This window comes from Bos mutus, chromosome 4, assembly GCF_027580195.1.
Source record: "Bos mutus isolate GX-2022 chromosome 4, NWIPB_WYAK_1.1, whole genome shotgun sequence".
Classification (NCBI taxonomy): Eukaryota; Metazoa; Chordata; class Mammalia; order Artiodactyla; family Bovidae; genus Bos; species Bos mutus.
The window spans coordinates 213,228-226,101 of record NC_091620.1 but is presented as its reverse complement, the minus strand read 5'-3'; the positions used below and the strand labels follow the sequence as shown (position 1 = coordinate 226,101).

General features: G+C 44.2%; 1 protein-coding gene across 1 annotated transcript in view; it reads right to left on the bottom strand.

The window, feature by feature from the left end:
* Positions 1-959: 959 nt before the first annotated feature.
* The window catches only part of LOC102285687 (GTPase IMAP family member 8), a 61,872-nt gene continuing 49,957 nt past the window's right edge, over positions 960-12,874 (bottom strand). Inside the window, exons 7-10 of the mRNA XM_070369924.1 lie at positions 11,099-11,260; positions 5,756-5,804; positions 1,071-1,932; positions 960-975 (exon numbers count right to left, since the gene is read on the bottom strand). Of these exons, the coding sequence (XP_070226025.1) occupies positions 960-975; positions 1,071-1,932; positions 5,756-5,804; positions 11,099-11,260 (1,089 nt within the window). The remainder of the gene's footprint in view (positions 976-1,070; positions 1,933-5,755; positions 5,805-11,098; positions 11,261-12,874) is intronic.

Genomic DNA, 12,874 nt, shown 5'->3' with positions numbered 1-12,874 from the left:
AAATGTGTTGAAGGATTTTCTTTTATTGAAAATCAGATGGTGACTGTAGCCATGAAATTAAAAGCCTGAATTCCTACCTAGACAGTGTATCAGAGATATTCTGGCTGTCATCCAGCCCTGCTCTAAGGATTTCTGGTTCTTTAATTTCCCAGTGGCTGAGAAGACTCTTGAGAGTCCCTTGGATCAGAGATCTTCCTCCTCACCCCTGAATATTCTTTGGGCCTGATCTTCCTTTCTCCCTAAGCCTGACTCATTAGACAGACTGAAAAAATCAAAAAATCTTTGCTGGAGATGTCCCAGAACAGGGATCCAGAGAATAGATCTTTCACCACCAACTCTCTTTGTCCTGGAGATGGTGAATATAAAACCTTTTCCATGGGGTTGCACCCTACAAGGGGTCAAAAAATAAAGAGAAGCATCTTTCATATAAAAAGTCCATGCAATTCAAATTTCAACTGTAAAAGTCTAGGTCCCCAGGTGGCTTTCAGATGCTTGAATGTCACACAGCATGTCAGTCCACTCACTTTCCTTTATGCAAACTCCTCGATATTTCTTGATGATGTGCATTTAGTTTATTATTTGCCTTCACCATTTTTAACACAACAGAAAGGGAATTTTTTTCCCCCTTTGGATTTTTTTTTTAAACCTAAAAAGTCAATGTTTCTGAATAAAATAAGGATGGCAACTGTCTGATGTCCCGGTGAGAAGCAAAATTGTCCACTGAAATTATGTAAAAGCTCCAAATAAAGTTCTTGATCAACATAGATTCAGTTTAGTTTTGTCTTCACCATTTTTTGGAAAAGATTTTGCTCTTAAATTTATTTATTTGCTTTAATTTTTGGCTGCACAGCATATGGGATCTTAGTTTCTCAGCCAGGAACCTGCCCCTGTCCATCACAATCTTAACCACTGGACCAGAGTTCCACCTTCACCATTTTTAACGTTGAGTTAAAATTGTTTTACTGACTTTTATTCCTAAAAAGGAACCAAAGCTGAAGGGATGATGTCATCTGAAAATGCTCAGCAAAATTGAAAATGAAATTATGTAAAAAGCAAATAAAGTTTCTGACAATGGCAAAAAAATGAAAAAGGTCAAAAGGCACAGGACAAGAAGAACAAATATTTTGACATGAGAAACAATCCAGGCTTTGAGTCGGAGGAGCGCCTTGAAGGCAGAGTTTCTCTCCGCCTCTTTCAGGTCTTGCTTTTGCTTTGCAACCTGCAGCCGTACCTTGTCCAGGTAGCGCCTCTGACCTTCTCCATGGGCGCCACCCCCCATCTGCAGGAGCATCTGTGCATCAAAGAAGAGCTCGTTGGTGAGGAAGGCACCCTGGTGCTCCCGCTCCAGCCCCTCAATCACAGCCATCAGCTGGGCCAGCTGCCCTCTCTGCTCGTCCCCGGAGGCCCAGTTGTTGAAGGCGCAGTACCTCCGCCTGCACTTCTGGACCAGGCTCCTCAGCCTGAGGTTGTCTGTGTTTGCCATGTACTCATCCAAGGATCCGCCCGCCAAGTCCTCCTTGTGGGTGAAGAGGATGACCATGTATCTCTCAGCTCCTGCCCCAAAGACCTCCTTCACCCTGGTCACGGCCACCGCATCCTGCTTGGTGAAGTGCCCCAGCTGGGTCACCAGCAGCAGCACGTGGGGCCCTGGCACTGACAGCAGGTAACAGGCTCCGATATTCTCATACACCTCTTGATCCTGGGCTCTGGACTCAAAGATGGGGGGCATGTCCACCACCAGGATGCTCCTCCCATTCCACGTGCCTGTTGCCCTCTGACACTTCCTGGTCACCGACTGGGCCCCCAGCTTGGACTCAAACACGGGCTGGCAGAGGATGCTGTTCCCGGTGGCACTTCTCCCACTGCCTGTTTTCCCTACCAGGATGATCCTCAAAGAGGAGGAAGGTTCAAAGCCCTGATGTTCTATTCCGCCTGTTAAAAAAAGAATTTTCTTGTTTTACCATAGTAGTGATTCTTTTTTTTTTTAATTTAAAATTTTTATTTACTCTTGAAGTAGATAACGAGCTGGCTTAAAACTCAACATTCAGAAAACTAACATCATGGCACTGGTCCCACCACTTCATGGCAAATCGATGGGGAAACAATGGAAACAGTCAGAAATTTTATTTTCTTGGGCTCCAAAATCACTGCAGATGGTGACTTCAGCCATGAAATTAAAAGATGTTTGCTCCTTGGAAGAAAAGCTATGACAAACCTAGACAGTGTGTTAAAAAGCAGAGACATCACTATGCCAACAAAGGTCTGTTTAGTCAAAACTATGATTTTCCCAGTAGTCCTGTATAGATGTGAGAGTTGGACCATAAAGAAGATTGAGCACCGAAGATTTGATGCTTTCGAACTGTGGAGAAGACTCTTGAGAGTTGCTTGGACTGCAAGGAGATCAAACCAGTCAATCCTAAAGGAGATCAACTCTGCATATTCATTGGAGGGACTGATACTGAAGCTGAAACTCTAATACTTTGGCCACCCGCTGCAAAGAAGAGCTGACTCAGTAGAAAAGACCCTGATGTTGGGAAAGACTGAAGGCAGGAGGAGAAGAGGACAACAAAGGATGAGATGGTTGGATGGCATCATGGACTCAGTGGACTTGAGTTTGAGTAAACTCCAGGAGATGGTGAAGGACAGGGAAGCTTGGTGTTCTGCAGTCCATGGGGTTTCAGAGGAGGACATGACTGAGTGACTGAGCAACAACAAGATGATGAGCATTGTTGTTTCAGTTTCAGGTGTACAGCAAAGTGATTCAGTCATTCCTATGTGTGTATCTATTTTTTTTCAAATTCTTTTCCTATTTAGATTATTTAGAATACTGAGCAGAGTTCTCTGTGCCATACAGTAGGTCTTTGTTGGTAGATTTGTCTTTGTTAGTGATTCTTAAGATTTTTCTATCACTGACTTTTTGTGGTATCTCATGAAAGCTATGGACCTCTCTCTGCCAAACAGTGATATGAAAATCATACAGATGTTTGCATACAAATTTAGGTTGCTCTTGACTGGTAGGAAGCCCACATTGGGAGCCCAAGCTTGGACCCATACCCAAAAGCCAGAACTGCTACACTATGAAGGATGCTCCAAGGACTTCTTCAGGACCAATGAAACACAGATTTTTGGAAAGAAAAATGATCCTTTGCTTTTCCCATGATGTTACTTAGGCCAGTTTCATGCTAATCTCAGGTGAAATTACAAGGAGGTGAGGATAAATCATAAACAAGAAAATATTATCATCTGCTTTTCACCCACTAGTTCCCAGGCACACAGACTGCTCATCACAGTCATCTGAACCCTGGGAGTAAAGGAAGTCTCAGATGTTAGAGTCTCAGTGACCTCCCACTGAGGACCAGCTGAATGTCCCTGGGTTTCTGCTCTTAGAGTAGGGATTTGAATATTGGAAAGTGAGCTTGTGGTTAATGTCAGGGACAGAGTCTGACAGATGATCTTGGATGGGTGGCTGAAGAAGAGATGATAAGAACATTCAGTTCAGTTCAGTTCAGTCACTCAGTAGTGTCTGACTCTTTGCAACCCCATGAATTGCAGCACGCCAGGCCTCCCTGTCCATCACCAACTCCCGGAGTTCATCCAAACTCACGTTCATCAAGTCGGTGATGCCATCCAGCCATCTCATCCTCTGTTGTCTCCTTCTCCTCCTGTCCCCAATCCCTCCCATCATCAGAGTTTTCTCCAATTAGTCAACCCTTCACATGAGGTGGCCAAAGTACTGGAGTTTCAGCTTTAGCATCATTCCTTCCAAAGAAATCCCAGGGCTGATCTCCTTCAGAATGCACTGGTTGGATCTCCTTGAAGTCCATGGGACTCTCAAGAGTCTTCTCCAACACCACACTTCAAAAGCATCAATTCTTCGGTGCTCAGCTTTCTTCACAGTCCAACTCTCACATCCATACATGACCACAGGAAAAACCATAGCCTTGACTAGACGAACCTTTGTTGGCAAAGTAATGTCTCTGCTTTTCAATATGCTATCTAGGTTGGTCATAACTTTCTTTCCAAGGAGTAAGTGTCTTTTAATTTCATGGCTGCAATCACCATCTGCAGTGATTTTGGAGCCCCCCAAAATAAAGTCTGACAGTGTTTCCACTGTTTCCCCATCTATTTCCCATGAAGTGATGGGACTTGATCATGATCTTCGTTTTCTGAATGTTGAGCTTTAAGCCAACTTTTTCACTCTCCACTTTCACTTTCATCAAGAGGCTTTTAATTCCTCTTCACTTTCTGCCATAAGGGTGGTGTCATCTGCATATCTGAGGTTATTGATATTTCTCCCGGCAATCTTGATTCCAGCTTGTGCTTTTTCTAGCCCAGCATTTCTCATGATGTACTCTGCATATAAGTTAAATAAGCAGGGTGACAATATACAGCCTTCACGTACTCCTTTTCCTATTTGGAACCAGTCTGTTGTTCCATGTCCAGTTCTAACTGTTTCTTCCTGACCTGCATACAGGTTTCTCAAGAGGCAGGTCAGGTGGTCTGGTATTCCCATCTCTTTTAGAATTTTCCACAGTTTATTGTGATCCACATAGTCAAAGGCTTTGGCATAGTCAATAAAGCAGAAATGGATGTTTTTCTGGAACTCTCTTGCTTTAACAATACATATTTTGGAAAGATCATTCATGTGGCTGATAGAATTACAGGAAATTATAACAAAAGTGGTGTTGGTGAGGGTCAGTCTGTACCAAGAGCTAAGTCTTCTAGGGATGAAGAGAGTGAGAATGCAAGGATTTCTGGAGTTCTTATAAGCCCAAATGAATTAAATTCATTTTAGGCTCCTAAAATCTGTTATTTTACTCCTTTTACTCTATGTTGGTCTTGGCTTTGCTTAAGGATTCTGGATTTTTTTCAAACATGATTACTAAATCTCTGTGGGGAACTTTGGGCTTCCCAGGTGGCACTAGTGGTAAAGAAGCAGTCTGCCAATACAGAAGATGCAAGAGACCCAGGTTTGATTCCTGGGCCAGGAAGACCCCCTGGAGGAGGGCATAGGAACTCATTCCAGTATTGTTGCCTGGAAAATCCCATGGACAGAGGAGCCTGGTGAGCTACAGTCCCAGAGGGTCACCAAGAGTCAGACACAATTGAAATGACTTAGCATGCAAACATGGGGAACCTGCCCTCTTTTCAGCTGAGCACAGGTAGGGAAAGACATTTTGGTTCCAAATCTCCTGACTTCTGACTTGAAATTTTGTTTTCACATTTCCCATACATCACCACGCAGGGCAGAGCTTCACACTTGGGTGTGTGGGCTATGCTGATGGCAGGGAAGATAAAAAACAAGATGAAAGTGAAAGTCACTCGGTTGTGTCCTACTCTTTGCAACCCCATGGACTATACTGGGGCTGCCCTTGTGGCTCAGCTGGTAAAGAATCCGCCTGCAATACAGGAGACCTAGTTTGATCCCTGGGTTGGGAAGATCCCTGGAGAAGGGAAAGGACTATACAGTCCATGGAATTCTCCAGGCCAGAATAATGGACTGGCTAGTTATTCCGTTCTCCAGTGGATCATCCCAACCCAGGGATTGAACCAAGCTCTTCCTCATTGCAGGTGGATCCTTTACCAGCTGAGCCACCAGGGAAGCCCAAAGAACATGATAGCTAACTTTTTCTTCTGCAGTTTAAAATAATTGGTTTCTCTTCTGTCTCAATATTTGAGGTCAGGGAGTGGAGGAGGGAAGACAGTGATTTTCCCCTGGTGTCCAGAGAGCATGAGAATTTGGAGGGTTTCTTACCTTCAGCCATGGTTCCGTATCTGCCCCTCTGAAGCCCTTCCATTAGTTTCTGGAATAAAAAGAAGAAAGGAATAAAAGCAAGGGTCCTTATAGGAGTTGGTCCAACCAGTCCATTCTGAAGGAGATCAGCCCTGGGTGTTCTTTGGAAGGAATGATGCTGAAGCTGAAACTCCAGTACTTTGGCCACCTCATGCGAAGAGTTGACTCATTGGAAAAGACTCTGATGCTGGGAGGGATTGAGGGCAGGAGGAGAAGGGGATGACAGAGGATGAGATGGCTGGATGGCATCACTGACTCGATGGACATGAGTTTGAGTGAACTCTGGGAGATGGTGACGGACATGGAGGCCTGGCGTGCTGCGATTCATGGGGTTGCAAAAAGTCAGACAGGACTGATGGACTGAACTGAACTGAAGGCCTGAGAACACCTGCAATTTAGACAGCCAAAAATAATTATCTTTACATGAGTCATTTCCATTGCTAACTTTCTAACTTATATTTTGCTTTCAAATACCCATATATAACTTTAAGCAAGACAGGTGATGCTAGGTTATGTTAACATAGTGAGCTCTTGCTATTCTTCCTCCTTCTGCAGGAAAGCAAGAAATGTTTGAATATGCATTAGTTGATTATCTCCCTTCAAGCTGAAAAGGCATGAAATAAAGAAAGCCTTCTTCTAGGAATGAGAAGTCGGACTTTTTATTAGTTTATTATTAGAATCAAGGTAGGCAAACTTGTTAGACTAGACAATAAAAGTTGCCTTACTGTAAATGAATAGTGGTTTGTTTGAAGTACTGGGCATTTCCAGTCCCAGAAACTCTTTGTATCAGACGGACATCCCAGTGGCAAAGAGGAAAGTACAATGCACCTTCCAGTGGGAGTGTGGAATTGGGGTCCAGGGCTCCTTTGAGGATGGACATGAGAGGGAGAAGGGGAAGAGGCCTGAACATAGTCACCATCCTCCCTTCCTCTGAGCAGCTGGGGGAAGAGAAACTGGTGCCCTGACTGAGGACAGAAGCAACATTAGGGACAAATTCAGGATAAAGTCATTGCCTGCTCAGTTTTAAATCAAATGTCTTTAAATCAATAGCCACTGTAAAAAATCCTAGTCGATGTCACCAGAAATTAGCAAAACCGTGGAGATAAAGGTTTCATTCAGCTGAGGCATGCTATTGTGCCATTCTTCTTGGTGCTAGAAAAGATAATTGTGCATTAGAAAGGGCAAGCCTGCAATATGCAAGTATAATTAAAATGAACTCTGAGCCTGTATTTTATTTCGTCAATGTTAAAGATTATGTAGTCATGAAACAAACATTTTAAGGAGAGAAATACACAGAGGAATGAAATGAATGCCCACCATTTGCAATGAACAAATCTCAGTATTTTGGCATTGTTATTGCTGCTATTCTGTTGGACTTAAAACATTAAAAGAACATCACACATATAGCTCCATTTCTTTATTTTTTGACTACTCCACTTCCCAGTCTCATTCTCACTCTTCCTTTCAGAGGTAATCAGTATTCCGAGATGTTTATGTCTCTTTCTCAATTGTGTATTTACACTTGTACATACACATCGGTCTATAGTTAAGATATAGTACTTTTTGGTATTTTCATCTTTTATGGAAGTGACATTATTTATGTAATATTTTATCTAATTCTTTCTTAACAAACATTTGGTGTTCCAAATACATCCTTGCTACTACCAAGAGTGCTGCAGAAGAGTCCTGCACACATCTTGTGCACTTGACAATCTCTGGGATGGACTGCTTTCACCTGACTAGATGTTGCCAAGTCCGACTCCAGTAGACTTGTGCTATCAGGCTGGCAGCAGCCACATGTAAGCATCCCTCAAGTCTTCACTTACACTTGGTAATACTAGATTTTTAATTTTTTGGTTACCCTTTTGGGCATACATTAGAATGTCTAATGTCTTAATTGGTTTAAACTTGCATTTTATTGATTAACATTGAATTCAGAATGGTTTTCATAACTGATTTGCTTATTTAGGTTGATTCTGGTATTACTACCTTTTTTACATTTTTCTATTCACACAGTCGGGATGCATAGAAATGGTCCCCATTAGGGAAACCATCCCTTGTCACACTGTCAGAATATATTAAGATAACTTCCTTCCTTTCCTTTTTCTCCCATACCCGTTTCCCTTCCTTCAGCCCCAGAAGAGCATTTTCCTCACCACTTTTTCCCACATGCTGTCCTTGTCTCTGATAAATTATACTCAGTTCAGTTCAGTTCAGTCGCTCAGTCATGTCTGACTCTTTGCGACCCCATGAATCGCAGCATGCCAGGCCTCCCTGTCCATCACCAACTCCCGGAGTTCACTCAAACTTGAGTCCATCAAGTCGGTGATGCCATCCAGCCATCTTATCCTCTGTCGTCCCCTTCTCCTCCTGCCCCCAATCCGTCCCAGCATCAGAGTCTTTTCCAATGAGTCAACTCTTCGCATGAGGTGGCCAAAGTACTGGAGTTTCAGCTTCAGCATCATTCCTTCCAAAGAACACCCAGGGCTGATCTCCTTCAGAATGGACTGGTTGGATCTCCTTGCAGTCCAAGAGACTCTCAAGAGTCTTCTCCAACACCACACTTCAAAAGCATCAATTCTTCGGTGCTCAGCTTTCTTCACAGTCCAACTCTCACATCCATACATGACCACAGGAAAAACCATAGCCTTAACTAGATGGACCTTTGTTGGCAAAGTAATGTCTCTGCTTTTGAATATGCTATCTAGATTGGTCATAACTTTCTTTCCAAGGAGCGAGCATCTTTTAATTTCATGGCTGCAGTCACCATCTGCAGTGATTTTGGAACCCCAAAAAATAAAGTCTGACACTGTTTCCACTGTTTCCCTGTCTATTTGCCATGAAGTGATGGGTCCAGATGCCATGATCTTCGTTTTCTGAATGTTGAGCTTTAAGCCAACTTTTTCACTCTCCACTTTCACTTTCATCAAGAGGCTTTTTAGTTCCTCTTCACTTTCTGCCATAAGGGTGGTGTCATCTGCATATCTGAGGTTATTGATATTTCTCCCGGCAATCTGATTCCAGAATGTGCTTCTTCCAGCCCAGCATTTCTCATGATGTATTCTGCATATAAGTTAAATAAGCAGGGTGACAATATACAGGCTTGACGTACTCCTTTTCCTATTTGGAACCAGTCTGTTGTTCCATGTCCAGTTCTAACTGTTGCTTCCTGACCTGCATACAGGTTACTCAAGAGGCAGGTCAGGTGGCTTTTGCTAAAACTGAACAAATTCTCTGACATCGTTTCTACCTCAGATGAGATTTTCTATATAATGGAATGAGTATATCAGTGTGGTAAAAATGATGAAGATAGTGGTGACAATGTTGATGAACTTTACCATCATAATAAATCTCTGTGCATTTATTTTAATTTTAAAGTTTCTTTTATGTTCATTATTTTAATTGTTCTTCAAAATTCCCTATGATGTGACCAAGATAGGTATTAACTTTTCTATTAAAATATTGGGAAACTGAACCTTAACTGCTCTGCCCATGATCACACAACTGCCATGGGGCTAAGAGCAAAAAATGACACATTTTGCCTGCATATTCTCTTAGATTTATCAGGGCAGAAAAGTGATTATAAAGTCAACCAGCCTCTTGAAACATCACATACCATGTTGCCATCCCTGGTCAGGACAAAACTGAAGCCAACAGGCTGGAAGCTTGCCCTAAAGCCAACAAAGAGAAGTGTATTGCAAAATTTGGGGTGCATTTTTTAAAAAATTCAAACATAAAATTGCAGGGGACAGAAGTTGCTCAGAAAGGAAGGATTTCAGTTTTAAATGATCTTGTGTTTTTCTGTGGCTTGATGATCAGTGTGACCCAGATGGAGCTCTGTGGCTGCCACAAAATGCCATCAAATTTCCGGTTGGTGAGCAGAGGTGCAACACCGTCCTCCTGAACCATCTTCTTAGTGGGTCAGGCTGCCGAGGAGACACATCCCACTGAAGAATGGATTTTTTTTTTTTTTTTTTTTGGGTGGATATTAATAAATACCAAAGTGTCCAGAGACTGGTCAGAAAGGATATTAATGGAGATGCTGAAATGACAGGATATTAAAAGGACTGAATCAAGCCTAGGAAGACATCTGGAAGTAGTGTAAACCTGAAGCAATGTGACACGTGTCAATTGCAGAGTAGACAAAAGCGGAAAAATGAAGAATGGAGGCAGATTTCTTCTCCACAAAGAAAATCTTAATCCTCCCCAAACGGGATCAGGAATCATGATAGAGACGATGTGCAAGCAGAGATTATAAGGGTATCTGACAGGAACAGCAGGAGGAGCTAACTTAGGGAGGAGGCTGAAGCAAATGAACATCATATACCTTCTGATCTTTAAATTGGACTAAACTGATATAATCTTGACAATACATTATTCTATCAAACCATAGGAAAGCGGGCTGTCTCATGTATGCTGTTTCTGGAAAGGTAAAAATATTTTTCATTTTTCCTCATTCATGAGTCTCTCCTTCCCGGTGTGCTCCAGTCCCTCTGTTTCCTGGCATCGCTGGTTTCACAGTTTAGCATCATAATTTCATAACACAGCTCTCACAGGGGGTTGACAGCAGACCAAGGATGGTTCCTGTACACTCTGGAGTCTCTCTGCCATAGAATCGAGTTCTACATCGTGTCGCAGGAAACGTGTGGTGTCTCTGGGGGAGAATGGGGTGGCTTTCAGAAGATCAAGGTCTTGGAACAATGTCCACTGAGAGGTTTCATTGGGAACACGTGACTCAGCGAGAGTACTCTTCCTGTGGAGCCCTAGGAATGGATTCCTGCACCCTGCCATCTCTGGGAGGTGGTGCTTGTTACGGATGGGCCGGGGGTGGTATTGGAGAAGTTAAGAAGGTAAAACTTAAGATGTTCGCTCTACCTACTTAGGGCACCTTGTGAATTTGAGTTTTTCTCATCTGTCAAATGAAAGAGACTATTAGTGAAGCTCTGTAAACCCTGTGAAGCTTGTGAAAATCAAAGGAGCTAAGAAGTAGGCCACAACACGGAAAAGATCGCAGCCCTGTGGAAAGCGATAGGCTATGAACGCGGAGTGAGCCGTTCCCAAACCCGCTTCAGTCGCACTGGGAACCCGCTGTTGTACATAACGCTCTCTATGGGCGCCGGGTTTCACTGACAGGGGAGCCCAGAGGCATGGATCCGGTGTGAGGTCGCACCAGAAGTCAGTAGCCCTGATTGAACTGCTGGCTCCAGACGCCCTCCCCAGCCCCAGCTCCCCTCCTGCTTTGCTCCTCGCCGCTCACCCCCCGGTCTCCCCAGAACCCCGGGACCCCCGCCAGTGTCCCCTTACCAGGCGCGGTGCAGCGGGCTGGGTGCGGGCGGGTCGGCGAGAGCGCGCGGCAGAAGGTTGCAGGGCACGACTGTAGGATAAGAAAGAAAGTGGGGCTAACGGAGGGCGCCCCCTGTCCCCTCTGGGCGGGGAGAAACTGCTGCCCGCCGAAACTCGAGAGCACTGGGTTCAGAGCGTGCGCCACCCCCCGCCGCTCAGCCTCTACTCCCCAACCCCGACTGCACTCAGGGATGCTTCCTGTCAGAGACCGCGAGCGCCTCGCCCCCTCTCATTTCCTCTTTAAGACGTGAGAGAAGAAAAGAACTGATGTTTGGATTGTGAGAGAACAAAATATGGACCCCCGCCAACTCCCCGTCCCTCACCCCCTCGTTGCTAAAGCCCACTGGTTGCCTCCGTAGGAGTGTTTGGTTATGCGGAGAACTTCTTTACCCTCAGTGCAAAGCTGGAGCAAGGTGCAGAACAGGATAGAATGGAACCCTCTTCCTTTCCAGAAACTCCGCAGAACTGGGGGTCAGAGAGCCACTGTCCTTGTCTTTTGTTTTTGGGGTAGAAGTTTCTGTTCTTAGGGTGTGTGTGTGTGTGTGTGATTTTTGAGGAGTGGTAGGCAGTTCTTTTTGACTGTGTGGGTCACAACAAACTCTGAAAAATTCTTCAAGAGATGAGAATACCAGACCATCTATTTGTCTCCTGAAAACTGATGTTTTTGAATTGTGGTGCTGGTATGTGGGTCAAGAAGCAACAGTTAAAACTGGACATGAAACAACTGACTGGTTCAAAATTGGGAAAGGAATATGTCAAGGCTGTATATTGTCACCCTGCTTATTTAACTTATGTGCAGAATGTGCTGTGCTTTGCTTAGTTGCTCTGTCCTGTCTGACTTTTTGCAACCCCATGAACTGAAGCCCACCAGGCTCCTCTGTCCATGGGGATTTCCAGGCAGGAATACTGGAGTGGGTTGCCATGCCCTCCTCCAGGAGATCTTCCCAATCCAGGGACTGAGCCCAGCTCTCCCTCATTGTAGGTGGATTCTTTACCATCTGAGTCACCAGGGAAGCCCAAGGATACTGGCGTAGGTAACCTATCCCTTCTCCAGGGGAACTTCCTCAGCCAGGAATTGAACTGGTGTCTCCTATGTTGCCACGGTAGAGTCTGCCTGCAATGTGGGAGACCCGTGTGTGATCCTTGGGTTGGGAAGATCCCCTGGAGAAGGGAATAGCAACACACTCCAGTATTCTTGCCTGGAAAATCTCATGGAGAGAGGAGCCTGGCGGACTACAGTCCACAGCATCGCAAAAAGTCAGACATGACTGAACAACTTCACTTTCACTTTCTCCTGCATTGCTGGCAGATTCTTTACTAGCTGAGATACCTGGGAAGCCCTATAAGCAGAATACATCATGTAAAATGCTGGGTTGGATGAATCACAAGCTGGAATCCAGATTGCCAAGAGGAATATCAACAGCCTTAGATATGCAGATGATACCACTCTAATGGCACAAAGCCAAGAGGAACTAAAGAGCCTCTTGATGAGGGTGAAAGAGGAGAGTGAAAAAGTTGGCTTAAAACTCAGCATTCAAAAAACTAAGATCATGGCATCCAATCCCATCACTTCATGGCAAATAGAAGGGAAAAAAGTAGAAGCAGTGACAGATATTATTTTCTTGGGCTCCAAAATCACTGCAGCCACAAAATTAAAGGATGTTTGCTCCTTGGAAGGAGAGCTATGACAAACCCAGACAGCATATTAAAAAACAGAGACATCACTTTGTCATTAAA